The sequence below is a fragment of the Aethalodelphis obliquidens genome, unplaced genomic scaffold, assembly GCF_003676395.1.
Source record: "Aethalodelphis obliquidens isolate GAN/ISIS:26980383/991018 unplaced genomic scaffold, ASM367639v1 scaffold43, whole genome shotgun sequence".
Lineage (NCBI taxonomy): Eukaryota > Metazoa > Chordata > Mammalia > Artiodactyla > Delphinidae > Aethalodelphis > Aethalodelphis obliquidens.
Window position 1 is genome coordinate 14,162,248 of NW_020837987.1, and position 27,493 is coordinate 14,189,740.

Genomic DNA, 27,493 nt, shown 5'->3' on the forward strand with positions numbered 1-27,493 from the left:
AGCGGAGCGCAGCCAGACACCCCGCCGCCCGCCCCCCCTTCCCCTCCCCCCTCCCCCAGCCGCCTTGTGCAAAGATGGCTGCACCGTGAGCGCAGAGGAGGAGGAGGCGGCGGCGGCGGCGGCGATAGAGCGAGCACCCAGCGCCCGCACCCACCCCGGGGCCGCCCGGGACGCCCCCTCCGGAGCGCGCGCCCCCCCTTCTCTCCTGCAAGCGCCGGGGCAAAGGCGGAGACAGCCGGGTCCCTCCTCCCCCCCTTTCCCTCCAGGGGGAACCCCCCTTCCCCCTTCGTTGGCTCGTCGGCTGCACCCCCTCCCTTGCCCGCCCCTCCGCCCCTCCGCCCTCCGCCCCTCCGCCCCTGTCCCCTCCCTCCCCCGCCCGGGGCCTTCCCGGGCCTTCGGCGGCTGCAAAGAGAAAGAGAGAGAGAGAGAGGGAGAGAGGGAGAGAGGGAAGGGAAAAAAAAGCAACAGCGGAGGGAGCGGCGGCGGAGGAGAGCGCGCGCGCGCCCCCCTCCCTCCCTCCCTCCCTCCCCCTCCCCCCAATTTCCACCGCGGCCAATTCATGGACAGGAACTACCCCAGCGCCGGCTTCGGGGACCCGCTCGGCGCCGGGGCGGGATGGAGTTACGAGAGGTCAGCGAAAGCTAGGTAAGGAGCCGGGGGTGGCCTGGAGGAAGGGGCCAAGAGGTGGGGGCCCAGCCCGGCCGGGCCCGCCCGGCTACGCTTGCATCGCAAACTCCCCTCCGGCTTGCAAGGGAGCGGCCTTCCTCGGTTTGCAACAACGCCGCCGCCCCAGTTTGCAAATTGCAAACTCCGCCAAAGCCAGCTCCGGCATGCAAAGGGAGAGATGCCGCGGAAAAATGAGGGTGCAAAACAATTTCAGACGGAAAGGCCTTGGGAAGGTGGGAGGGACTGGCGAAGCAAGGCCTGGATTTCCCCCCATCCTTGGATTCCCGGTTTGCTGACCCCTCCCCCTCGCGCCCTAGGTTCTGCTCTTGCAAAGGTGGGAAGGAAAAGAGAATTAGAACGCAGACCTGGGGGGCGCGGCCCCCCCTCAGGTCCTATTGTTCCGGGACTGCGCGAGGCCGCGCTACTCGGGGGGCCCCCCCAGAAATTCCGCGCGCTGAGTGGGCACGGGGCCCCGCCCCCTTCCTAAGCTGGGGTTTTGTGTAAGGTGGGGGTCCTGGCATCTGAGACACGCCCCCTTGAGCTCCCCCACCCTCAAAGACAGAATCCTAGTTGATGGCGAGGAGTGGAGTGTTTGACCTCTTGAGTCTGGGCCATGGATTGGGGCCGTTGCATAGGAAGATTAGGCTGTTTCCCGGGTGTGTGGTTGTGTGTGTGAGCGTGGGCCCAGTGCGTTATGTAGCTGGCAGCCTTTTCACCTGCGAACCTGCCCCTTTCCTGCTGTTTGTGTCACACCCTCACTCTTCACCTGCCCCCGAATCCCCCTCCCCCTATACACCTGGGTCTCCCAGCTTGGCTGGGCATGACCCCACGTGTGTTAGTATTCTCCATGTGGGACTCCTCGCTCTGTATCTTTCCACACAGTGAGTTGGATACTGGTTTGCACACAGACCTGGCTTTGCATGCCCCCATGCATTTGAACCTCAACCCGGGGGGATGGACGGTGTTCATGTGCACACTTGTGCCTGGTACTTTGCAGGAGTCCTATCCTCTGCCCACCTCCCATCCCTGCCCTTTGGGGAACAGTCTGTCTCCTGCTCCTGACTCGGTTTGCACCACCCCTGAGGTTCAGGGCCTCTGTGTTCCCATGTGTCTGAAGAAGAGGGGGCATCCCTTGGCCCCAGGGCCTTGTGTCACCTGCGGGGTGGGGGCTGTGGAAGCAGGTCCACATTTTCAACTTAAGGCACTTTCTCTGGCTCTTCACCCTCTCTGTGTCCTCCCTGTGCATGTCTGTGTTTGTAAATGTGAGGCTATCTGGGCTCTATTTACTGGGGCTCGAGTGGGGACCATTTCTGTGGCTCTTTAGTTGGGCACTCCGATTCCCTTGTCTTCTTTCCTTTAGGGCCCAAGGTTCCTTAGGATAGCCCCCAGTCAGCTGGAAGATTCTCCCCAACTCCCCAGGGGATTTGCTGAGTTCCCTTCTCCGAGGGTAGCTTCGGAGGATACCCTAACATCTCCTTCTTCCTCCCAGCTTGGTCTATGGCAGCTCCAGGACCTCGCACCCCGAGACGGACATCTTACACCGCCAGGCCTACGCGGCCCCCCACCCACTGCAAAGCTATGCCACCAACCACCACCCGGCAGGTACGGCCCCTGTCCCGCCCTGCCTGGCCCTCCCTCCGAAGCAAATGATTGGCTGCTGAAAGTTACAACCTTCCTAATTGGCTGTGCTCTCCGTTCTGGCCCGCCTCTTGCTACTTCTCCTCTGATTGGTTGTTCTGAGGCTGCTTAATTTCACGCCGGATTCGTCTGCCCCTGTTTCTGGCCCCGCCTCTTTTGTTCCAATTGGTCCCGTCGTCTCAGCCCCCAAATCCCACCTTCTCTTCCAGGCTTTTCCGCCTCTCCAGCCCACCCCAATCCCTTCCCTCTGGGTCTGCTCATCCTCTTGGTTCTCGGAACTCTTTCTTCCTGATTCCCTTTCTTCCTGATTGGCTCCGATTCTTTGGACCTCCCCTTTCTTCCTTAGATTTGCCCACTGCCTTATTCTTTTCCTGTGGCCCTGCCTCTAGTGCCTCGGATTGGTTCCCTTCCTTTGATCCTGCCGCTCTCCTTCCTAGATGGATCAGCAACGGGGCTGTTGTCCAATTTGACCCTTGACCCTCTTGGTTGGCTCCTTCCCTTTATTCCTCCCTCTCTGTCTCTTTTTTTTTTTTTTTTAAATCTGGATCCTCTCACTTTGACTCAACCCCTTTTGCCTTGTTCTCTGGTTCTTCTCAGTGGCTGCAGTCATCCCATCCCTTCCCCTTTCTTGCTAGAATTGCCTAATCCTTTGGCCTCCCTTGGACCATAAGGACGCTCTGTGTTTTGCTCCCATTTTCTTCATGTATGGATTTTTCTACTCCTTTGTCTACTTTTCCCCTCCTGGGCTCCCTGCCCTTATGATTGCATCGTACCCCATCCTGCTTATTGTTTCCTTAACTTGTCTTTGCCTCCTTTCTCCTCTTTGAATCTGCCCCTTCTCTCCAACCCCTTCTCCTGACCCAACTTGCCTTTGGCCTGCTCCTTTTCCTTTTCCACCTTGCCCTATCCCCCACCTAGCTGACTCTACCCCCCCAACCCTCACCAGGCCTCTCTGGACTCTTCGACACCGGCCTCCATCACGCAGGCTCAGCAGGGCCCGACGCCTCCGTCATGAACCTCATCTCGGCCCTGGAGTCCCGGGGCCCCCAGCCTGGTCCCTCTGCCTCTTCTCTCCTCTCCCAATTCCGCAGTCCTTCCTGGCAAACAGGTAAGGCCATTGCCAGTCCAGGAGGGCCAGGGTGGGGCTGGCTTGTGGTCAACTCTGACCTGTGGTCTCCTTCCTCATCCCCAGCCATGCACACGCCAGGCCCCACGGAGCTCTTCATCTCAGGCGCCCTGCCGGGTTCCAGCACCTTTCCATCCTCCTCTGCCCTGTCGGCCTATCAGCACCCGGCTTCCTTTGGCAGCCGTCCCTTCCCAGTACCCTCTTCCCTCAGCCTCCAGGACCCTCCATTTAGTCCCCCAGCTAATGGGCTCTTGTCCCCTCATGACGTGCTGCACCTGAAGCCCTCGCAGGCACCCACGGTGCCCTCCTCGCTAGGCTTTGAGCGCCTGGCGGGGGGTGGTGTCCTGGGGCCCGCTGGTCTCGGCCCAGCCCAAACCCCTCCTTACCGCCCAGGCCCCCCAGATCCACCCCCACCTCCCCGCCACCTCCCAACTCAGTTCAACCTGCTGGCCTCCTCTTCCGCTGCTGCTGCCGCTGCCGCCGAGCAATCCTCTCCCCAGCTCTACAACTTCTCGGGTGCCGCCCCCGGCCCACCGCCACCCGAGCGGGCCCTGCCCCGCCAGGACACCGTCATCAAGCACTACCAGCGGCCAGCCAGTGCCCAGCCCCCCCCACCACCAGCCCACGCCCTCCAGCACTACCTGAGCTGCGGAGGCAGCTACGCCTCCATGGGCCACCGGGCCAACTTGGCCTGCAGCCCCCTGGGCGGTGGGGAGCCCTCCCCGGGCGCTGGCGAGCCTAGCAAGGCTGGGCCCAGTGGAGCCACGGCCGGGGCATCGGGCCGGGCTGCGGGCCCCGAGGCAGCTGGAGGAGGTGGGGCGGCGGGTGGCGGTGGAGGTTACCGCCCCATCATTCAGTCGCCTGGTTACAAGACGGGCAAAGGTGGTTATGGGGCAGCTGCGGGCGGTGCCAACAGGCCCCCACCACCCCGTTCGACTGCCACGCCCAAATGCCAGAGCCTGGGTGGGCCAGCAGCAGCCTACGCCACTGGCAAGGCCTCTGGGGCTGGGGGGGCGGGAGGCCAGGCCTATTCCCCTGGTCAGCCCCAAGGGCTTCTAGGACCCCAGGCCTATGGGCAAGGGTTTGGAGGGGGTCAAGCGCAGGACTTGAGCAAAGGCCCTAGCTACTCAGGTGGGCCCCAGCAGCCCCCTAGTGGTCCCCCGCCTCCTGGCCTAGCCACATGTCAGAGCTATTCCCCAGACCAGCTGCAGGGGCAGCTATATGGGGTGCAGGGTGAGCCGTACCCAGGGCCAGCTGCCCACTCCCAGGGGCTGCCCACAGCCAGCCCCTCGCTCAGCTACAGTACTGGCCATTCCCCAGCACTCTCGGGCCATGGAGGTGGTTGGGGGCCCAGCTCCCTGGGGGGCGGCGGAGAGGCCAGCCCTTCTCACATCATCCGCCCGCTGCAGTCGCCTCCGGCCCCCGGCCGCCCGCCTGGAGTTGGCTCTCCAGGAGCTCCTGGCAAATACCTGAGCTCTGTCCTGGCCTCAGCCCCATTCCTGGCACCCCCAGGAGCCGGCAGCTATGCCGCCGGAGCAGGTGGCTACAAGGGCAAGGGGGATGGCTCAGAGCTGCTGGCGGGCCCCGGCGGGCCTCCCGCTGAGCGCACCGAGGATGAAGAATTCCTCATCCAGCACCTCCTGCAGGCGCCCAGCCCCCCGAGGACCTCAGGGGCAGATGGCCTGGTGGGCGAAGATGGGGCGGCGGATGCCTCCAAGGGACTTGGGAGTGGCGGGGCTGGGGGTCCCCCGGGCACACCCTACGAGCTGGCCAAGGAAGACCCACAGAGGTACCATCTGCAGAGCGTCATCCGCACCAGCGCCAGCCTTGATGAGGGTGCCACGGCGGCCCTGGAGCTGGGCCTGGGGAGGCTGAAGGAGAAGAAGAAAGGGCCAGAACGGGGTGGCGAGACCCCCGAGGGGCTGGCCACCTCAGTTGTCCACTATGGGGCAGGTGCCAAGGAGCTGGGGGCCTTCCTCCAAAAGAGCCCTCCACCCCCAGCTCCCACGGCCCAGTCTGCCCAGCCTGCCCCCCACGGCCTCCTCCTAGAGGCCGGGGGCCCTGACCTCCCACTGGTGCTGCCTCCCCCTCCCCCCCAGCTGCTCCCCTCGGTCCTCAGCCATGCTCCCAGCCCCTCTTCCAGTGCTCCCAAAGTTGGCGTCCATCTCCTTGAGCCGGCCGCCCGTGATGGGGCACCCCAGCCTCCCCCCCCGCCCCCCCCCACCTCCACCACCCATGCCCCTCCAGCTCGAGGCCCACCTCCGCGGCCATGGCCTGGAGCCGGGTGCCCCCAGCCCCCGCCTGCGACCCGAGGAGAGCCTGGAGCCACCCGGCACCATGCAAGAATTGCTTGGGGCCCTGGAGCCGCTGCCACCTGGGCCTGGTGACACTGGTGTGGGCCCACCTAACGCCGAGGGCAAGGATCCCTCGGGGGCCTACCGCAGCCCTAGCCCACAAGGCACCAAGGCCCCCCGCTTTGTGCCACTCACCTCCATCTGCTTCCCTGACTCCCTGCTGCAAGACGAGGAGCGCAGCTTCTTCCCCACCATGGAGGAGATGTTTGGCGGCGGCCCCGCAGATGACTATGGAAAGGCTGGGCCACCCGAGGACGAGGGCGATCCCAAGGCGGGGCCTGGGCCGCCTCCGGGCCCCCCTGCCTATGATCCCTATGGGCCCTACTGCCCCAGTCGGGCGTCCGGAGCCGGTCCCGAGACTCCAGGCCTGGGCCTGGATCCCAGCAAGCCGCCTGAGCTGCCCTCCACCGTCAACGCCGAGCCTCTGGGCCTGATCCAGAGTGGGCCCCACCAGGCGGCCCCCCCGCCCCCGCCTCCCCCCCCGCCGCCGCCACCCCCTGCCTCGGAGCCCAAGGGAGGCCTGACCTCGCCCATCTTCTGCTCTACCAAGCCAAAGAAGCTGCTTAAGACGTCCTCCTTCCACCTGCTGCGGCGCCGTGACCCGCCTTTCCAGACGCCCAAGAAGCTGTACGCCCAGGAGTACGAGTTCGAGGCCGACGAGGACAAGGCCGATGTGCCTGCTGACATCCGCCTCAACCCCCGGCGCCTGCCTGACCTGGTGTCCAGCTGCCGCTCCCGTCCGGCGCTCTCACCGCTGGGCGACATTGACTTCTGTCCACCCAACCCTGGCCCCGATGGCCCCCGGCGCCGTGGCCGCAAGCCCACCAAGGCCAAGCGTGATGGGCCGCCCCGGCCCCGGGGGAGACCCCGGATTCGCCCACTGGAGGTCCCCACCACCGCCGGGCCAGCCTTGGCCTCCACACCTACTGATGGGGCCAAGAAACCCCGGGGCCGGGGCCGGGGTCGAGGCAGGAAGGCTGAGGAGGGCCCTCGGCTGGAGCCCCTGAAACCACTGAAGGTGAGGGGGAGCGAAACCCTGACGCTGGAGGGTTGGGACCACGTTTGAGGTTCTTGGGCACGGTAGGGGATGTGGTTCATCTTCCTAACACCCACGAGGAAATGAATCCGAGGGCTGGAATTTCAGGGTTCCACTGTTGCAGGGGTCTGAGAATTGAAACTTTTGTCTACAGGGAGGCGGGGGTTAGTGCTTGTATTCTTAGGTTCTAGATCCTGCAGGACTATTGATCAGGGGTCCTGGATTCCTGGGTCTTGTGGGAGGAGGGTCCGTGAGTAATGAGGGAGGGACCCCAGTCCTGTCATTCTGGAATCTGAGCAGAGGGGTCCGCAGGCATGAATTCTAGGATTCTACAGGCTGACGCTCTGAGAATTTGAACTTTAGGGTCTTAACTGGGGAGAGGGCTGGGGCCCCAGACCCCTGGGTCTGAGGGAGGAGGGGGCTTGGGGCCCTGGGCTTGTGGGCCCTGACTCCCCACTGCCCCCATATCTAGATCAAGCTATCTGTGCCCAAGGCCGGCGAGGGTCTGGGAGCGTCATCGGGCGATGCCGTGTCAGGAGTTGACCACAACAGCCTGGACTCCAGCCTCACTCGGGAGAAGATCGAGGCCAAGATCAAGGAGGTGGAGGAGAAGCAGCCCGAGATGAAGTCCGGCTTCATGGCCTCGTTCCTGGACTTTCTCAAGTCAGGCAAGCGCCATCCGCCGCTCTACCAGGCTGGCCTGACACCCCCGCTCAGCCCCCCGAAGAGCGCGCCGCCCTCCGTGCCGGCCCGGGGCCTGCCTCCCCAGCCCCCCGCCGCGCCTGCCGTGCCACAGCCCCCACCCGCCGGCGCCTTCGGGCTGGGGGGTGCGCTGGAGGCCGCCGAGAGCGAGGGCTTGGGGCTCGGCTGCCCTTCGCCCTGCAAGCGGCTGGACGAGGAGCTAAAACGGAACCTCGAGACCCTGCCCTCCTTCTCGTCGGACGAGGAAGACTCTGTCGCCAAGAACCGGGACCTGCAGGAGAGCATCTCCTCGGCCATCTCCGCCCTCGATGACCCGCCACTGGCCGGGCCTAAGGACACCTCCACTGCGGACGGGCCCCCCCTGGCTACTGAGGCTGCAGTCCCCGGGCCACCCCCTCTCCCGGGGCTCCCTAGTGCCAGCAGCAGTGGCACGCCTGGTGAGCTCTGGGAAGGTGGTCTGGGGGCGGGGCAGGGGTTTCCCGACATTCAGGTCACCAGGTCTGGTTGTGTAGATCAGGCACTGTTCACAGTGCAGGTGATTGACAGAGATATGCCTGTTTATGGAGGGTAACCTCTTACTTAAGGGCAAGCCTTTTGAGAAAGGGGCGTCTTTTTCTAATCCGCCCACAGGTGCTAAGTGGACTGGCGGGGGCCCGAAGGTGGGCAGTGGAGAACACTGGGGGACAGGGCAGGCTATAAGTGATGGGGACAGGTGGGTGACAGGGATGGAGAGAGCTTTTAAAACTGATGGGGGACACGGGACCTGAGAAGGGCTCTAGGAGTTAGGGATGTGTAATAAAGGACAGAAAAGGGTCTGGGGGGCAGAGAGAGACTTGGGAGGGTTGTTTAAAGAGAAACGTGACTAGTTTCAGCAATGACTAGTCAGATCTCGTGGGGGGCCATCGGGAAAGGCTGGGGGTACAGTCAGGTCTGGATGGTGTTCTGTCCTGAGAGGAGGGTTGGACAAAATTTGAGGGGCTTTGATGGGGGGGGAACAGAGGCATTGGGGGAAGAAAGAGGTGGCATTTGGAGGAAGGCATTTGGAGCAGTTAATGAGGAGGCTTGGGAGCTCACAGGAGTCTTAAGGGATGAAGTCTTCTGGAAGGTGGTAGAAAGATGGGCAGTGGGGAGCGAGACAGTGAGAGGCCGAAGGGAAGCACCAGGGAAGAGAGGAGAAACAGTGGAGGGTGCTAAGCAGAGTGCCTGGATCTGCCGTAACGGGAGAGAGCATGGGGGGGCGAGGGAGCCTTGGAAGGGTCAGGAAGGCTCATATCTTGGAAAGACCCAGGGATGGAGCAAAAGCAGTCTGGGGAGTCAGAAGATCTCAAGGCGTTAGAGGAGGAATGTTACAAAATCTCGCGGGGAGTTAGCGTAGCAGGAAGGAGAGGGTGTTGCCGATCCCGAGAGTGGAGAGCAGGCTGAGGAAAGGAAAGGGGAGAGCTTGGGTGGAGGAGTCTGAGACCTCTGAGCGGGAAAAGAGGAGGTGGAAGCACAGGAGCGGTTGAGGAACTGGGAGGAACATTGAGGAATGGGAGGTAAGCGTCAGGCTGGGGCTCCAAAGCAACAAAGAGACATTTCAGGACTAAAATGGACATTGTGGTTGGGAGACAGTTTCAGGGGCTCAGAGTAGCCACTGGGGCTGGGAAGGGGTCTCAGGGAGGGAGTCAGGTGTGGCACAGTGGCGACTGGGGAGCTGAGTGGCAATAAGGGGCAGAGGGCTTGTTGGCTCAGGGAGGGACATTCAGGGACAAGAGAAGAGGTGATGGGATGGTGAATGGTATTTGGGGACTAGGAGGTAGGGCAGGGCCAGGAGCTTTGTAGGCACTAGACTGGGGAGCAGAGCGGGGGTTGTTGATGGGACCATAGAGGCCTCCTGGCCATTGTGGTGGGGACACGGAGCAATGATACTGGGATGCAGAGTTGCACTAAGACACAAAGGGGGTCTTTGGAGGCTGGGGAAAGATGGGGAGGACCAGAGCGGCATGTCTGGGTAGGAAAGTTTATTAGGACCTTGGAGAGAGAAGTTAAAGGGTCCTGGGCTTCTGGTAGGTGTCTGGGGACAGGGGTGGGTATTGAAGGTCAGGGAGGGGTCAGACAGGAGCTTTGCAGGAGGAGGAAGGTCAGCAGAAGAGGAATAAAAAGTGGAGTTGGAGGGGGATTGGGGGCAGAAATGGATGCTAGGTGAAGACCTCAGTTTGGTCAGGAGGGATGTTGGGGTGCAGGACGGGAAGAGGGCTGTGTTGAGACCCCCCAGAATGGGCTGGGAGGCCTTTCACTGGAAGCAGATAAACAGGTCTGGGGGGTCGGGGTTGAGCGGGGCTCCAGCCCTGATGCCCGTCTCGCCCCCAGAGCCCCCGCTGCTGGAGGAGAAGCCCCCGCCCTCGCCGCCCCCTGCCCCGACACCCCAGCCGCCGCCCCCACCGCCGGCCCTGCCCTCGCCACCCCCTCTGGTGGCCCCCACGCCCAGCTCGCCGCCCCCACCGCCCGTGCCAGTCCCACCGGCCCTGCCCTCGCCGCCTGCCCCGCCGCCCCTGCCCACCGCAACCCCTGCGCCCCCTCTGGAGGAGCCTGCCGCCCCGTCCCCCGATGACCCCGAGCCGCCGGACGCCCGGCCCCTGCACCTGGCCAAGAAGCAGGAGACCGCGGCCGTGTGCGGGGAAACGGACGAGGAGGCTGGCGAGAGCGGCGGGGAGGGCATCTTCCGGGAGCGCGACGAGTTCGTCATCCGCGCCGAGGACATCCCTTCCCTCAAGGTGAGTATCCTGTCGTGTCGGACAACTGGGCCCAATGCTTTGGTCACTGGAGCGTTTATCGAGCGCCTGTTGGATGACAGGCCCAGTGCTGGGGGCTGCAGGTACAGTGATGGCTGAGGCAGCCCATCTCATCCTCCTGAGTTGACAATCATGGGGCTGATAGAGGAGGCCAGCTGGACCCCCGCAGAGGACTTGCACGCTTCTGAGATGCTATTTGGGTGTGTGTGTGTGTCACCGATAAATAAGGTAAACCCATTGTTAGCATTTATTGCAGGTATTTTTGCTGTGGGTGCTAGAGTTATACTAAGGGGCAAAGCCGGTGAGGAGGGTCTGATCTTAGGGAACTTCTAACACGAGCCAAGGGGTGCTTTAAAGGCAACTTGTGCCTTGTAGGTGGAAAGCTGAGGTATTGACGTGACATACCTACGAAAAGGCACACATACAACGTGCAGATGTAGTAGCCAGTGGTTTGGGAATGCTTGTGTGTCAGGCCACATCTTAAACACTTTATGTTGGGACCTCCCTAGCGGTCCAGTGGTTAAGAATCCGCCCTTCCACTGCAGGGGACACGGGTTCAATCCCTGGTCAGGGAACTAAGATCCTTCATGCCATGCGGTGTGGCCGAAAAAAAACAAGCACATTATGTGCACCAGCGCATTTACTACTTCAGTTATTCTACACAGGGGTGGACACACTATGCCCCCCCCGCCCCCCCTCCAGCCCCCTGCCTGTTCTTATAAATAAAGTTTTATTGGCACATAGCCCCACCCACTCATTTACATACCAGCTATGGCTGCTTTCTCCGTCCACTAGCAGAGTGGAGTAGTTGCAACAGAGCTTAGCTGATCCACAAAGCCAAAAATATTTCTTGTCTGTCCTTTTACGGAAAAAGCGTACTGATCTTCGCTGTACTTTGTTCATTGGACAGGTAGTTGGATCAGAGGATTGATATAAGTGCTTGACAAGGGTAGGTGACATCAGACGCCCGTGTAGTGTTTCTCACAGGGCATGAGGTAGAGCGAGTACTCGGTAGGGCTCACAGGGCATGAGGTAGAGCGAGTACTCAGTAGGTCAGCAAGCCATTATCACCTTGATGGTGACGCCAAGGGCTAAGGCCATTCTTCGTGTTAGTTACTGTCACTGACTGGGTAGCAACTAGGGGGCAGGAACCATGTTTGGTCCTGGATGTATGTTAACACATTTAATTTCTTTCTTTTTTTTTAAAGATTTTGCTTTTCTTTTTTGATGTGGACCATTTTAAATTTTTTTATTTATTTTTGGCTGCGTTGGGTCTCTGCTGCTGCGTGCGGGCTTCCTCTAGTTGTGGTGAGCGGGGGCTGCTCTTCGTAGCGGTGCGCGGGCTTCTCATTGCGGTGGCTTCTCAACTGTTGAGCACAGGCTCAACAGTTGTGGCGCACAGGCTTAGTTGCTCTGCGGCATGTGGGATCTTCCTGGACCAGGGCTCAAACCCGTGTCCCCTGCATTGGCAGGCAGATTCTTAACCATTGCGGCACCAGGGAAGCCCTAACGTGTTTAATTTCATCTTGGGTGTTGTTTCTTCTAAGTTACAGATGAAAACATTGTGGGGTGAATTCATTATAAGGATAGTGCATATTATTATACTTTTATTTTGTCTGTAGCTCGCAGCTCGTGGGATCTTAGTTCTCCAATCAGGGATTGAACCCAGGACCATGGCAGTGAGAGTGCCAAGTCCTAACCACTGGACTGCCAGGAAATTCCCTATCATACTTCATTATTAAGTGTGTTTTGCGAGAGGAACTTAGTGTGCTTTTTCCTATGTTACTTTCAATCTATTTTTTAAAAAATACTTTATTTATCTATTATTTGGCTGCGCCAGGTCTTAGTTGCGGCATGCAGGATCTTCGTTGTGGCACGCGGGATCCTTTTTTTAGTTGCGGCATGTGAGCTCTTAGTTGCGGCATGTGGGATCTAGTTCCCTGACCCGGGATCGAACCTGGGCCCCCTGCGTTGGGAGCACGAAGTCTTAACCACTGGACCGCCTGGGAAGTCCCTTCAATCTATTTTATTGTGGGAAAAGTAGAGCAAATACAGTAACAGGGCTGTGTGTATCCATCACTCAGCTTTCGCCATTATCACCTCCTGGTTGGTTCTCCTTGCTTTCCACCCTGTCACATTCTGTGCTGTCCGCCCCAGCTCACCAATCCCAGACTGTATCTTTTCATTGTTACTTTGTCATCTTCGCAGTATGATATGATAGAAGAGAACATTCACAAGAGATATGTAAGTTGTCAAAGCAGAATGGTAGAGTGAAGGCTTACTTCTCCACTCCTCATCCAGCTACCAGAACAATCCCAATGCCTTGAGTCTCAGTATCCCTCCCTGGCTAATCCTCCCTTCTCCCTCATAGTTGTACTCACTCTACTAGTGCCCTGTGTACGTTATTTCATTTTAACTTCAAGACTTCTGAGGCTCTTTGGCCATCAGTCTGGAACAGGCGAGGGAGGTGTCAAACGAACAGCAGTGACAGGAACGGCTACCAGCTCTCAGGGGATAGGATTTGGGGCACATCATATTCAGAATTTAGTTTAATCGTGGTAACCGATACATGTCACGAAGTTTATCATTTTAACTATTTTTAAGTGTACAGTTCAGTGGCATTAAGTACATTCACGTTGTTGAGCAAACCTTCGCCACCACCTGTAAGTTTTATCTTTGTAATCTCCTTTCTTTATAGGGATTACTATCCCCCTTTTACAGAGAAGGGAACTGAGGCTCAGAGGATTAAAGTAGGCTTTCCAGGCTTTCACAGCTTGGGACCCACACCCAGTTCTACTGGCCCTGGGAGCCCACGCTCTCAGCACCAGAGTCAGCCACTCTGTGTATATTCCACCAAACATCGATAGTGCTGCTGGGCGCCCAGTACTGGGCCAAATGAACAGGGCTCTGGGGTGGGGACCCTGACTGTCCCCAGTTTACAGATGAGGAAGTTCACGTTCAGGGAGAGGGAATCATTTGGCTGATGGGTGCCAAGCCGGGATTAGAGCCAGGGCCATCTGATACCACCTCCCAGCTGGCATGGGGCAGGGGAGGGGGCCAGGCAAGGACTCAGATGCTTAAAATACAACACGGGTATGTGTTCTGATAGGGGACTCACAGCCCCAGGATTGAGCCACTCAGGCAGATGAGGACTCATTCGTGTGTCAGGAGTCAGGGCAGGCTGGCAGCATGGTTATTATGGGCCCAGCTTTGGCGTTAATCTGATTGGCTTGAATCTCTGCCACTTCCGAGCTGGACTAGTGTTGACCCTTCCTGAGCCTCAGTTTCCTCATCTGTAAAATGGGGGCTGATGCCGTTAGTACCCCCTTCGTACAACGTGAGCACTCAGGCTTTACGGCTTGTCCAGTACTCTGACTGTGGGTGGCATGCAGAAAGTGCTCTATAAACTTTGTTTCTATTATTCAGTGATCTTGGGCAGATCTCTAGCGCAGAGTTTGGCAAACTTTTTTTTTTGTAAAGGGCCAGATGGTAAATATTTTAGGCTTTGCAAGCTCCGTAAGGTCTCTATCATGTATTCTTGGGTTTTTGTTTTTTGTTTTGTTTTGCTTTTTCACACTCCTTTAGAAATGTCGAAACCATTCTTAGTTCATAGCTCTATAAAAATGGGCCACAGGTCATAGTTTGTTCTAGAACAATGGCAGCCCGATAGAAGCATCATATGAGCCACGTACAGCATTTTAAACGTTCTTGCATCCACACTTTTGAAAAGTTAAAAAATGAGTGAGGTTAGTTGTAGGGATGTATTTTCTTTAACTTAGCATGTCTAAAATGTCATTTTAACATGTGGTCAATATAGAAAACGTTAATGAGATGTTTTATCTTCTCTCTTGCTTACCAAGTCTTTGAAATCCAGTGTGTATTTTACACTCATAGAACATGTTGATGCAAATGAGCTGCATTTTAAATGCTCAAGAGGCACATATGGGGAGGGGCTGCTGAATTGGACAGTGTAGGGTTAGCCCCCTCTCTGCTTCAGCCTCCCCACCTGGAAAATGGGAGTGATAATATTAACTCCCAGTCCTTGGAGATGTGGAAGGTTTATCAGGATGTAAATTCTGAGCATATAAGTTTGTTGGATGGAGAAAAGTATGGGGAGAGCAGGTCACGCAGAGAGAACAGTCTGTGCAAAAGCCCTGTGGTGAGGCAGGTTTATGTGATGGGTAGGGAGAGATGCAAGGGGTTGAGTGACTGGACAGTGAGCGCCGAGCCTGGGAAGGTGGGCAGGGTCCAGACCATCCTGTGGTGAGATCAGTGGGTGCCTGCTTGAGAATCTGCTCTGGGTTATCTGGCTGCTTCGAGGGCCCTGGCCAGCAGGGAGGTAGCTGGGGAAGTGTTCAGTCCTGATGACAGTCTGTCCACTGCCTTAGTTCTGTTACACTGACTCCCCTGTGTCTGATCCTGCAGCCTTCTCCTTAACACCAGGCTGGGTGCTTCTAGCTTACTTACTCACATCCTGCTACTTACTGCCCTTGTCTCAGCTTGTCACAATTCAGATTCCCAGAAGAGAATCTGATTGGCCCAGCACAGCATTTTGGGTCAGGATGGGGTTCGTATTATGCCTGTTGATTGGCTACCCCTTGTCAGGTCTCCTCCAATCAGCTGTGGCTTCCACTGAATGGGTGTTATGGGTGGGGCAACTTCCCACCAAGTGGAAGTGGGTGTGGTCAGTGACATGACTGACATGAGGAGAGGCAGGAAAGACGTGGCTTTGGGACTAAGTGACCCTGGTTGGGGAGCAGGCAAGGACGATGATGCCAGGGCCTGATGACTGGTGGATAGTGGGGATTCTGGGAGGAAGAGTGGTTTGGGGAAAGAAGCCAAGCCCAATTGGGATGTGGTGAGTCAAGGGCCCCACGTCCAGCTAGAGAAACAGCTGGATCCTTAGAGGAGGAAGATCGGCAGTGGGAAGAGACATAGGAGGGGGTGCCCTCCCCTGGCTGGGGGAGGGGGTGCTCTGATGGATTTTTCAGAAACTTCTGAGAACTGGAACAGGGAACATTATATCCACAGTGAGAGGGAAAAAGACACCCCTAGGGGGGCGCCCTGCATGTGCAGAAACCTGGAGGTCAGAAAGTCTGGGGCTTGTCTGCTGAGCTTTGAGGGTCTGGATGACCTGCTGGGCAGGGGTAGGAGAAAGGAAAGGAGACTGAGGCAAAGTCTCTATGCCAGGCTGTGGAATCTGCATTGGGGGCCCTGGAAGGTTTTGGAGCAGGGCAGGATATGTAAATGAGCTTTTCAGTCCTTGAAAAGGATTTGAAACGGACTTTTCAATCCTTGGGCCTCTGACCTGGTTCCCTGAGGAGCCAGGAGGGAGGATTGAGAACCATGGTATCCTGGAGGAAGGCACTTGGGATTGACATGCCCATATCCCTGTCTCATCCTGCCTCACTCTTGTCCAGTGAAATTTCAGCCAAGAACCTTTGTGGACCTCATGTTCATCAGGTTATTCTAACTCCTTTCTGTTCCCCTGGCTGATCTGCAGGATATGAAAAATTGTGGATGTAGAAGCATTTGACCAAAAACCAAGAATAGATAGCCGGTACTTGGCACTCAGGCTCCAGTGCTGCAGCTGCTGCCAGTGGCAGACATCACTAATCAATCCCAGCACTTGCTCCTGCTGAGCCTAGTGCTCAGGGCAGCCGTGATCAGTTAGCTGGAGTTACCTGAATCCTGTTTATCACTTGACTATGGATTCTTTATTTTACTTATTTATTTTTTAAAAATATTTAATTTACTTTTGGCTGCATCGGGTCTTAGTTGCGGCATGTAGGATCTTCCGTTACTGCGCTCAGGCTCCTCTCTAGTTGTGGCGTGCGGGCTCAGTAGTTGGGGCATGCGGGCTTAGTTGCCCCGCGGCATGTGGGATCTTAATTCCTCTACCAGGGATCGAACCTGCATCCCCTGCACTGGAAGGCGGATTCTTAACCACTGGACCACCAGGGAAGTCCCAACTATGGATTCTTTAAATGCAAGGGCTTGTCCCTCATTCATCTCTGGGTTATCACAAAGCTCGGTGCATATTTCCCACTATGTTCTTATTATTTACTTATCTGTGCCTGTCAGTTGCTTTTTTCTAGAGCCACAGCTGTCACACACTTTACCTGGCAGTCCCTGGTCATCACCCAACCCCCTCACGGAAGATACATTCCTTCCTGGACTCATTTAGGTATCACTTCTTCGAGGAAGCATTCTTGGATTCAGACTGAGTCCAGAGTCCTTCTTCTAGGCTTCTGGGGCACCTGCTGTTAGCACATTTATTACTTGTGCTGTTATTTTTTTGTGCCTGTGTCTGGTCCCCTGCTAGTCCCCTTACTCCCTGAGATCAGATGCTGGGTCTGACATCCTTTGGTTCCCGGTGCCTAGCTGGGGCACACAAGCCTTGGGGTGGGGATGGGGGTCTGAGTGTGCTGAGGGAAGTTGAGATCGGGGAGCCTTTGTGTCACTGTCCTTCCCTGCTGTGGACAGGCTGATGAAATAAATGGTCTCAGGTAACCCGTCACCTGTTTATTCTTAGCACAAGGCACAACCTCACCCTGTTCTGTTTATTTGCTTGTCTGTCTTATTACCTCTGTAATGAAATCCCCAAGAAAGGCTTTGTCGATCTCGTTCACCACCAAACTGTGGGGCCCAACACTGTATCTAGAAGATGGTGGGTGGATGAGTGCTCAGATTTTGTCATTTCTTGGAGTCATGCGGATGGCTTGTGCCATCACACTGTATAGCTATAATAACTAAAACTTTGTAGCCCAGAATGAATGGCCTATTTGCAGCAACATGGATGGACCTAGAGATTATCATACTAAGCGAAGTAAGTCAGAAAGAGAAAGATAAATGCCATATGATATCACTTATATCAGGAATCTAAAATACGACACAAATGAACATATCCACGAAACAGGAACAGACTCACAGACATAGAGAACAGACTTGTGGTTGCCAAGGGCGAGGAGCCGGTGGGGAGGGAAGGATTGGGAGTTTGGGATTAGCAGATGCAAATTAGTATATATAGGATGGATAAACAGCAAGGTCTATACTGTGTACTATACTATACATACTATACTATACTACACTATATAACACAGTGAACTATAGTGAATATTCTGAGATAAACAACACTGGAAAAGAATGTGAAAAAGAATATATATATGTATAACTGAGTCATTTTGCTGTACAGCAGAAATTAACACAACATTGTAAATCAACTATACTTCAGTAAAATTAAAAAAAAAAAACAAAAAAAAACAACCAACAGCATGAACAGCCTGATTGAGAGTATAGACGGTTCCCTGATGGTTCAGTTTAGGATTTTTAAACTTTATGATGGTGCAAAAGCGATACGCATTTGAAATTTGAGTTTTGTTCTTTTCCTGGGCTAGTGATATGCGCTACGATACTCTCTTGTGATGCTGGGCACTGGCAGCGAGCAGCAAGCCACCAGCTCCTGGTCAGCCACGCAGTTAATCGCAAGGGTAAACAACTGATACACTTACAACCCTCCTGTCCCCAGACAACTGTTCTGTTTTTTACTTTCAGTACAGTATTCAATAAATTACGTGAGATACTCCATACTTTATTTTTAAAGATGGGCTTTGTTTTAGATGACTTTGCCCAACTGCAGGCTAATGTAAGTGTTCTGAGCACGTTTAAGGTAGGCTGGACTAAGCTATGATGTCTTTAGGGGTATTCAATGCATTTTTGACTTAGGATATGTTCAACTTACGATGGGTTTATTGGGATGGAACCCCATGGTAAGTTGAGGAAGCTTTGCATCCCCAAATCTAAGAACCTCAGACAGCCAGAAGATACCTGTCAGCTGGAAGTTCGCTGATGCTTGTTAATGATGATGCCTTTTCTCTAAGGGAGTGTAGAGGGAGGACAGAGGGCCAGGAATTGGGATTGGGAAGGGCAGGCATGGGGGTTGACCCTGCGGGCCTTACTGTGCCCCTCCTCAGCTGGCGTTGCAGACGGGGCGCGAGCCTCCACCCATCTGGCGAGTCCAGAAGGCACTGCTGCAGAAATTCACTCCGGAGATCAAGGACGGGCAGCGGCAGTTTTGTGCCACCAGTAATGTGAGCCTGCAGAGGGGAGCGAGGGCTTGAGGGCCCCTGGGTGGGGTGTGTGGAAGCCACTGTCCCCCTCACACGATTCGGATTCACCTTGGGTCCAAGATGTGTCCAGAGCGGGGGGGTCTCCACCTCCTGGCAGGCTCTGGGTGGTTGCCATGGTGGGCCAGGGCAGGGGTGGGAGTCTTGGGTGTTGGGCTGCCTAGCTGGGGCGGAGGAAGGAGTTCCTCATGTGCTTCTTTTCCTCCATAGTATTTGGGGTATTTTGGGGACGCCAAAAACCGGTACCAGCGCCTTTACGTCAAGTTTCTGGAAAACGTCAACAAGAAGGATTACGTGAGGGTCTGTGCTCGGAAACCCTGGCACCGGCCCCCAGTGCCTGTCAGGTACCAGGGGGGCCGGGGGTCAGGTGGTGGGCAGGGCCAACAGGCATGGGGTGAATCATACAAGGAAATTTACGTAACACAAAATTAACCATTTTAAAGTACACAATGCTTAGAAACAGAGTCGGGGAGGGGGTGCAGAGACCCAGAGAGTGGGGCCCCCAGAGAGAGGGGGACAGAGACCAGCTCAGCAAAGTTCTGTGCTTAGAGCTACGGGCTAGGCGGTGGGGGCGGGGGTACCCCAAGGAGGAGAATTGGGGTTTCAGGGGGTGCTGACTGCAGTCCCATCTATGTCCCCTTCCAGACGCTCTGGTCAGGCCAAGGGCCCCGCATCTGCTGGGGGCAGCTCTGCACCTCCCCCCAAGGCCCTGGCACCGCCTCCTAAGCCTGAGACCCCTGACAAGACGACATCCGAGAAGCCCCCAGAGCAGACACCTGAGACGGCCGTGCCTGAGCCCCCTGCCCCTGAGAAGCCATCCCTGCCTCGGCCCATGGAGAAGGAGAAAGAGAAGGAGAAAGAGAGGGCCACGCGTGGGGAACGGCCACTGCGGGGTGAGCGGGGCACGGGCGGCCGGCAGATTCGGCCAGATCGGAGCCTCACCACGGGACAGCCCGCCACCTCCCGGCTGCCCAAGTCCCGGCCCACCAAGGTGAAGGCTGAGCCGCCCCCCAAGAAGAGGAAGAAGTGGCTGAAGGAGGCGGCAGGCAACGCCTCGGTGGGCGGGGGCCCACCAGGCAGCTCCTCGGACTCAGAGTCATCCCCCGGGGCTCCCAGTGAGGATGGTAAGGCCATCGGCAGCCGTAGGGCTGGTGGTAGGGAGGCGACTCTGTGGCTTTCAGAAGGAGGCATGGATGGGGGCTATCCAGAGGGCTCCAGGTAGCATCAGCAAACAGTCACAGTAGTAATAAGTAAGTTAAAAGTAATAGCAGTAGCTAACAGCTGTATAGCACCTAACCACGTGACAGGCTGTCTTGTAAGTGCTTCACAGATGTTAACTTGTTTGAGTTTTTCACTGTGGTCCTAGGAAGTAGATACCAATATTATCCTCAAATACAGGTGAGGAGACTGAGACACCAAGAGAGTGCAGCACAGCTGGGATGTGACATCCCACCTGAGTTGGAATGCAGCCGGTGGAGCATCGTGCTCTGTTCTTCAACACTGCACTGTTCTGTCTCAGAATAGGCAGTTTCTGAAGGCTGAGGAGGATTGGGGACCAGCATCTATCGTGGGGACCCAGACATAGTGGTGTTCCCTGTGACTCCCTGCGTGACTCCAGGAAAGGGGCAACACCTCTTTACACCACAGTGACCTCACCTGTAAAATGGGTTAATAATGAAGTAAAAATGGGTATTCACAGAAAAGCACATAGGAGGGTACTAGCCTGTAGTGGGCACCAGGTGGGAGCTCCATTGCTTAGAATGATGTCTGGTTTATGATGACAGTAACAACCATAACAATATATGTAACATATGTAAAATAAATATAACAGCTGACTTTTATTGAGTGCTTACTTAAGTACCAGGCATCATTTTAAGCATGTTACACATTGGCTTATTTTATCTTTACATAAACCCTGTGAGGTAGGTGCTGTAAAATGATCCTCATTTTATTTTTTATTATATTTTTCGGGGTTTTTTGTTTTTTTTTTGTTTTTTTTTAAATTTTATTTATTTTTTTATCCTCATTTTAAAGATGAGAGATCTGAGGCCCTGGGAGGTGACATGACTTGCTCAAGGTCACATACTCTTTCAGGTGTAGTGCAGGGATAGCTGTTGTAACAGAGGCTAGTCAAATGAGAGAGTCGGAATTATCTTTTCATCAAAGCCCTGATGAAGTTGGGGAGTTCTGATTAAGTGCCAGATCTGGGAATGGCCCACATCCTATCTTCTCTTATCCCATTGGCCGGAACTAGTCACTTGGCTACAGCTAACTGCAAGGGAGCCTGGGAAATGTAGTCTTTTAACTGGGCAGGTGGCTCAATCTGGCCAGGTGGAAGCAGTTAATGCTGAGTCAGGGGAAGGTGCTGGCAAGGGAGGAGCTTTACAAAAGGCCCAGGTTTGCAGGTTCTTTTTCTTTTTCTTCAACAAGTTTATAGCTCTAATTCACATACCACGTAGCTCACCTAATTAAAACCCATAGTCCTCTGGCTTTTAGTATAGTCAGCGTTGTGCATCTCCCTGGCAGTCAAGCTTAGAACATTTTCATCACCCCAAAAGGAGACCCTGCTTCCTTTGGCCACCACTCCCCTTTCTCCCCACCCTCATCCCTAAGCAGCCAGTAATTTACTATTTCTATAGATTTGACCATTGTGGACATTTCACCTAAGGGATATCATACGTACAGTGTGCAGTCCTTTGGGACTGGCATCTTTGCTTAGCATAATGTTTTTGAGGTTATCCATGTTGTGGTGTGTATCAGTACTTCATTCTTTTTATTTTCTAATTGAAGTATAGTTGATTTACAATATATTAGTTTCAGGTGTACACCATAGTGATTCAATATATTTATAGATTATACTCCATTTAAGGTTCTTATAAAATATTATCTATGTTTCCTATGCTGTACAATATATTCTTGTAGCTTACTTATTATTATACATAGTTGTTTGCAGTACCTCATTCCTTTTTTATGGCTGAATACTATTCCATTGCTTGGATATACCACATTTTGTTTATCCATGGACTAGCTTGATGGACATTTGGGTTGTCTCCACTTTTTTGGCTGATGCTGCTATGAACATATGTGGACAGCCCAGAATTTTCTGAGCCTATGAAATGGGAGAAACTAAACTCTGCACTCTTAGGGAAGCAATTCCCCCGCCAAGGGTCAGTATCTTTCTTTGGTCCTGGGTCTCTCTCTGTTCACCCCATTTGACCAGGAGCCCCTCCTGGGCAGGATGAGCCTGACTCAACGTCTGGATGCCCTGAAGGTTCCGCCCAGACCAGGAGGTCTCAGAACCAGCCCTCCTGCTGGTCCAAGACTGATGATCCTCCATGTGCTAGAACCTGATGTCTCTCCTTTCTTAGATGCACAATGAAAGTTCTAGAAAGAGGCTGCAGTGATGTTCCCTCTCCCCCTTCCTTTAGTTCACTCTCATCTGGCTTCCTCAGCCCCTTTCTGCAGGTGTTAATTGAGCACATACTATGTGCCATGAACTGAGGGTTCCAGCAGTAAACAGAAAAGACAAAAACATGTATCCTCGTGGGAGCTTACAGTCTCAGCGGGGGAGTTAATCAGATAAATATGTTATGTAATAGAACACAAAACAATATGAAAAGTCATCAGTGTAAGGCTGGGTCGGATTAAAGGCAGTAGAGAAAAATAAATCCAGTAAAGAGGATCCAGGCGGGATCCTGGGTGATATTTGCGGGGGAAGGGGGAGTTGCAGAAGGCTTCTGGAAGTGACATTGGAGCAGAGATCCGAATGCAACAGGGTTGGGGTGGTGTGACTTTGGGAGAGAGAACATTATGGACTGGGTATGTCTGAGGATCAGGAAAGAGGCCAGCAGCTGGAGGAAGTGAGGCCAGAGAAGGAACAGGAGCACAGCTTGGAGAGACAAGGGTCCTGGGGCTTTGTGGCCCCACTGGCAGGATTTTATCACGAGTGAGACAGGAGCCTTAGGAGGGTTCAGGCAGAGGCTTGATGGGGTCTGACTCCCACGGCTAAATGGTCACTCTGGCCTCTTGAAACAGCTGTCAGCAAGGACCGTCCATGTGGGTAAATCAAGTGGACATTTCTCATGCCTTTTCCTAAAGGATGTTTTGGGGTCTTCCCACACGTGGCCCTCCTGCTTCTCTTTTCTCCCTGATGCTCCTTCTTGAGTTTCTGGTGGCTGTCCCTCCAGTCCCATCCTTGGAGAATTCCCTGGTGGTCCAGTAGTTAGAACTCAGCGCTTTCACTGCCAGGGCCTGTGTTTGATCCCTGGTCAGGGTACTACGATCCCCCAAGCCACGTGGCACGGACCAAAAAAAAAAAAAAAAAGAGTCCCGTCCTTGGCCTCATTGTTTGGCGTTCCATATCTCTCACTTGGCAAGCTCCCACAAATTCCGTGAGCCTCAGACTCATTTCTTCTCCCTGCCACCTTCCAGGCCTACGCCCCAGCAACTCCCTCCTTCCAGACCCACCGAGCTGGTCCTAGCTTCTCTATCTCGGACACAGCCCCACTGGCAACCAAGTCACCAGGCCAGACCTTCCCTCACCTCTGCTGCAAGGAAGCCCCCAGCCCTACCCCTCCGGCCCTGACTGCCCCCATCCCCTCTGCTCCTTCCCACAGCCCTAGCTCAGATGCTGGCCCTCCTGCCCCTCAATCTATGTATCCTGATCCTCCAGTCCTGGCCCAGCCTCATCCTTTCTCATCTGGTCCATTGCCCTGGCCTCTGGTCTCATCCCTCTGATCCATCCCCTGGCCTTGGAGTGGTCTCTCTCCACTTACCTTCGCCCGTCCCTGCTCATAGCTCTCCCATGGCTCCCTAGTACCCCTCCCTAAAAAAGGCCCTCCCCTTTCTACCTCGTCTCAGAGGCCTCACATGGTCTGGCCTGCCCTGACTTGTGCAGTCTCAGCTCCCATCTCCTTCCTCAGTCTTGCCTTTTGTGACCTGATCTCTCAGACCTGATTCACTGGTTTGGAAACCAACTCTGCTGCTTCTTTAGACTTTACTGAAGCTACACTAAACTAATCAAACACAGTGGTCACCGGCCTGGAATACTCTTTCCTATCACTCAAGGCTCAGCGTGTGTGTGACCTTTAATAGCCTTCCCTGACTTGCCAGGCTGAGCTCATTACGGTACCTGTGATTCACCGTTAGAGTATATTGTCCTGGTGTTGGGGAGTCTTCCCCAGTGGACGTGGACCTCACTGAGGGTAGGGATTTCTCTCCTGGTCCCTGGAGCTTAGAATACTGTCTGCCACACAGGCGGCCTTGGAGAAAGTTGGAATGATGGGCCATGTCTCCCTTTCTTCCCCCAGAGCGGGCAGTACCTGGGCGTCTGCTGAAGACCCGGGCGATGCGGGAGATGTACCGGAGCTATGTGGAGATGCTGGTGAGCACGGCACTCGACCCGGATATGATCCAGGCCCTGGAGGACACACATGGTGAGCAGAGGCTTGGGGGCCCAGAGCCCCCTACCCCTCCTTTGCCTCCCATACATCGTGAGGCTGCATCTCTTCTGATACCCTGTCTTGCCTTTCAGACGAGCTGTACCTCCCGCCCATGCGGAAGATCGATGGCCTCCTGAATGAGCACAAGAAGAAAGTCCTAAAGCGGCTGTCGCTGAGCCCAGCCCTGCAGGTGCGTGGGGGGGCTTGGCCTGCGGCGTCTGGGGCCCAGAGCTCAGGCACAGAGGAGACATGTGCATGTCAGCCACTGCGCTGGTCCCCAGAGCATCAGGCCCTGGAAGGGCAATCGTTGGAAGGGTCGGGCTTGGCCAGGAGAGTAGTGGAGGCCGGGCTGTCTGGAGGGAGTCTCTGGGTTCCCAGCAGTCCTGCAAGCACAGATGGAGGCGAGCTGGGATCGCGTGGCGGGGTCATTGTCAAGGTCTGGGATGGGCTGCTAGGCAGGCCCAGCAGAGCGTGGTTGTGGAGTACAAGTTTGGGGACAAAAGGTGGACTAGGGCCTGGACCCAGGGCTCGCTCTGGGGCAGAGCGTTGAGTGGATTTTTTTTTTTTTTGTAGAATAGAGTTTTTATTTTTTTAATAAATTTATTTATTTTATTTATTTATTTTTGGCTGTGTTGGGTCTTCGTTGCTGCACGCGGGCTTTCTCTAGTTGCGGCGAGCTGGGACTACTCTTCGTTGTGGCTCGCGAGCTTCTCATTGCGGTGGCTTCTCTTGTTGCAGAGCACGGGCTCTAGGTGTACGGGCTTCAATAGTTGTGGTGCGCGGGCTCGGTAGTTGTGGCTCACGGGCTCTAGAGCGCAGGCTCAGTAGTTGTGGCGCACGGGCTTAGTTGCTCTGCGGCATGTGGGATCTTCCCGGACCAGGGCTCCAACCCGTGTCCCCTGCATTGGCAGGTGGATTCTTGTTTTGTTTTTTGTTTTTTTTTTTTTTTTTTTTTGCGGTACGCGGGCCTCTCACTGCTGTGGCCTCTCCCGTTGCGGACCACAGGCTCCGGACGCGCAGGCTCAGCGGCCATGGCTCACGGGCCCAGCCGCTCCGCGGCATGTGGGATCCTCCCGCACCGGGGCACGAACCCGTGTCTCCTGCATCGGCAGGTGGACTCTCAACCACTGCGCCACCAGGGAAGCCCGGCAGGTGGATTCTTAACCACTGCACCACCAGGGAAGTCCCCGTTGAGTGGATTCTGATGGCTTCTCTGTCGACGTAATTCAGGCTCTTCGAATCTCAGGCTCGAATCCGAAGTCATCTATGTAATTTCCCTTCTGGGATGGGATATCACGGTGGCTCCGAGAATTCTGGGAGAGAACATTAACTTGGTTTTGAGAATTCTGATGGAGATGTTAATGTGGTGCTGAGAACTGGGGCGGAAGGGGGGGTAAAATGTTAGGATGGCTCAGAATTCTGGAATGGATTTTAGGCCAGCTCTGAAAATTCTTGCTGGGATGTTAGTCTGACTATGAAAACATGGGATAAAACGTTAATCTGGTTCTGGAATTCTTCGTGGGATGTTAGGATGCCTCTGAGAATCTTGGGATTGACTGTTCATCTGGCTCTGAGAAGGGGGGTAGGATATTACGCTGGAGTTAGGAATTCCACTGTAATGGGAATTACCTGGTGGTCCAGTGATTAGGACTCCGCATTTTCAATGCCGAGGGCGCGGGTTTGATCCCTGGTCGGTGAACTAGGATCCCACAAGCCGCGTCGTGTGCCAACCCCCTCCCAAAAAAAAAAAAAAAAAAATTCCACTGTAGAACATTAGGATAGGTCTGAGCATTATGGGGTGGAATATGAGTCTGGTATTGTAATTCTGGGATGGACGTTAGCCTGGCTCTAGGGATTCTGGATTTCAGGTTGACTCTTAGAATTTTTGTAGGAGGTGATGGTGGCTCTGGAATCCTGGGCAGGATGTTAGGTGTCTCGGAGAATCTTGGGCCGAGCCACAAAACACATTATAAGGGTCACCAGACAGGCCTAGGCTTCCCCTGGCCTTTGAGGAAACCGAGACTCCCAAGTGTCTTTCCTGATCTGCAGTTTCCTGGGGGAAACTGAGGCGTCTGATCACATGGGATCTGAGAACTGGGGGGTGGGTCTGGGGTGTGCGGGTCCAGGGAGGTCCCCCTGACCCCTCGGATTCCCGCAGGACGCCCTGCACACGTTCCCCCAGCTGCAAGTGGAGCAGAGTGGGGAGGGTTCCCCAGAGGAGGGGGCCGTGCGTCTGCGGCCGGCCGGGGAGCCCTACAACCGCAAGACGCTCAGCAAGCTCAAGAGGAGCGTGGTCAGAGCCCAGGTGCGGCGGAGCCCGGGAGGGGCGGGGCGCGGGGGCGGGGCCGCCCGGCGCTGAGCGGGGAAGCTGAGGCTTCTCCGCTTCACCTGCCCAGGAGTTCAAGGTTGAGCTGGACAAGTCGGGATACTACACGCTCTACCATTCACTCCACCACTATAAGTACCACACCTTCCTGCGCTGCCGGGACCAGGTGAGCCCACCCACGCCCCGCACGGGTCACCCTGGGATTCAAGCCATCGCAGGCTCCCCCCTGGACCCAGGAGTCCAGCTCCCAGCCCCCCTCTCCCTGGGACACTGATCCCTAGGCCCCCAGCCTCCTCCCACCCCAGCTCCATGTTTAACCCCCCTGCAGACCCTGGCCATCGAGGGCGGCGCTGAGGACCTGGGCCAAGAGGAGGTGGTCCAGCAGTGCATGCGGAACCAGCCATGGCTGGAACAGCTGTTTGACTCCTTCAGCGACCTGCTGGCCCAAGCACAGGCCCACAGCCGCTGTGGGTGACCCCACCCTGGCTTGGGGGGGCCACCTCCTCCATAAACCGAGAATTGGGACAGAACTGTGCCCTCAGGAGCTAACCCCTGGGCCCCATCGCTGGGGTGGGGTGGGGGGGGTCATTGGTCAGGGTGTGTCCATGCTGCCCCCACAGGACAGGGTTCAAAGTTCGACTCCCCCCATCTCCCAAGCCCTCTCCACTCCCTCCCATTCCTCCCACTGTCCGGTGTACAGAGAAATTATTTATATATATGTATAAATGTCTATTTAGTAACAGTTTCCCTCCCCCACCTTGCCCCAATCCCCCCTCCCTGGCATAGCCCCAGCCCCCTCCACCTTGTACATAATGTATAGGAAAAGTCTATGTATGGTTGAGGGGGGCGGGGCGGCTTCGGAGAGCTGGGGGACCCCTTCCCCCCAATCCCCCCCTCACAGGCCAAGATCTTTGCTAAAGGCCATTCCCTCCCCAGGGCATTTGGTGTCGGGTGGGAGGGGGAAAACACATCTTGTTAATTATTTTTAATCTTATTTATTGTAGATACCTAGGGCAGGGGGCTGGGGAGGTGGAGGGGGGAGAAGGGTCCCCTCTCTTTGCCCCTCCCACTCCTTTTCTACTGCGATTTGTCTGTGTCTGCCCCCCTCCGCCCCCATCCCATTGTCATCTGGATGTGGTTCTATTTTTTATCGGTCTCTTCTCCCCTCCTCCCTCTCTCTAACCCCTCTGCTCCCGTCTCCCCACCACCCTTTGTCTCTTGCTCTTTCTTGGGCTTCTGTACAACTCAACTTGTATACACTGTGTACACACAACCAGCCAAACGAAAACCCGACGGCAAACACTTTA

General features: G+C 55.5%; 1 protein-coding gene and 1 long non-coding RNA gene across 2 annotated transcripts; both read left to right on the forward strand.

Moving 5' to 3' along the window:
• The first annotated feature begins 534 nt into the window (after positions 1-534).
• PRR12 (proline rich 12) lies at positions 535-27,493 on the forward strand. Its single transcript, XM_027080230.1, is given in 15 exon segments — positions 535-645; positions 2,156-2,268; positions 3,251-3,412; positions 3,497-5,643; positions 5,645-6,802; positions 7,293-7,959; positions 9,872-10,275; positions 18,267-18,383; positions 18,630-18,763; positions 19,065-19,543; positions 23,729-23,854; positions 23,953-24,050; positions 26,019-26,165; positions 26,257-26,352; positions 26,515-27,493. Coding segments are annotated over 15 exon segments (6,081 nt in total). The 5' UTR covers positions 535-559; the 3' UTR covers positions 26,662-27,493.
• Positions 24,717-25,359, forward strand: LOC113606186 (uncharacterized). Its single transcript, XR_003427464.1, has 2 exons — positions 24,717-24,771; positions 25,013-25,359. It is a non-coding gene; the product is annotated as an uncharacterized LOC113606186 (long non-coding RNA).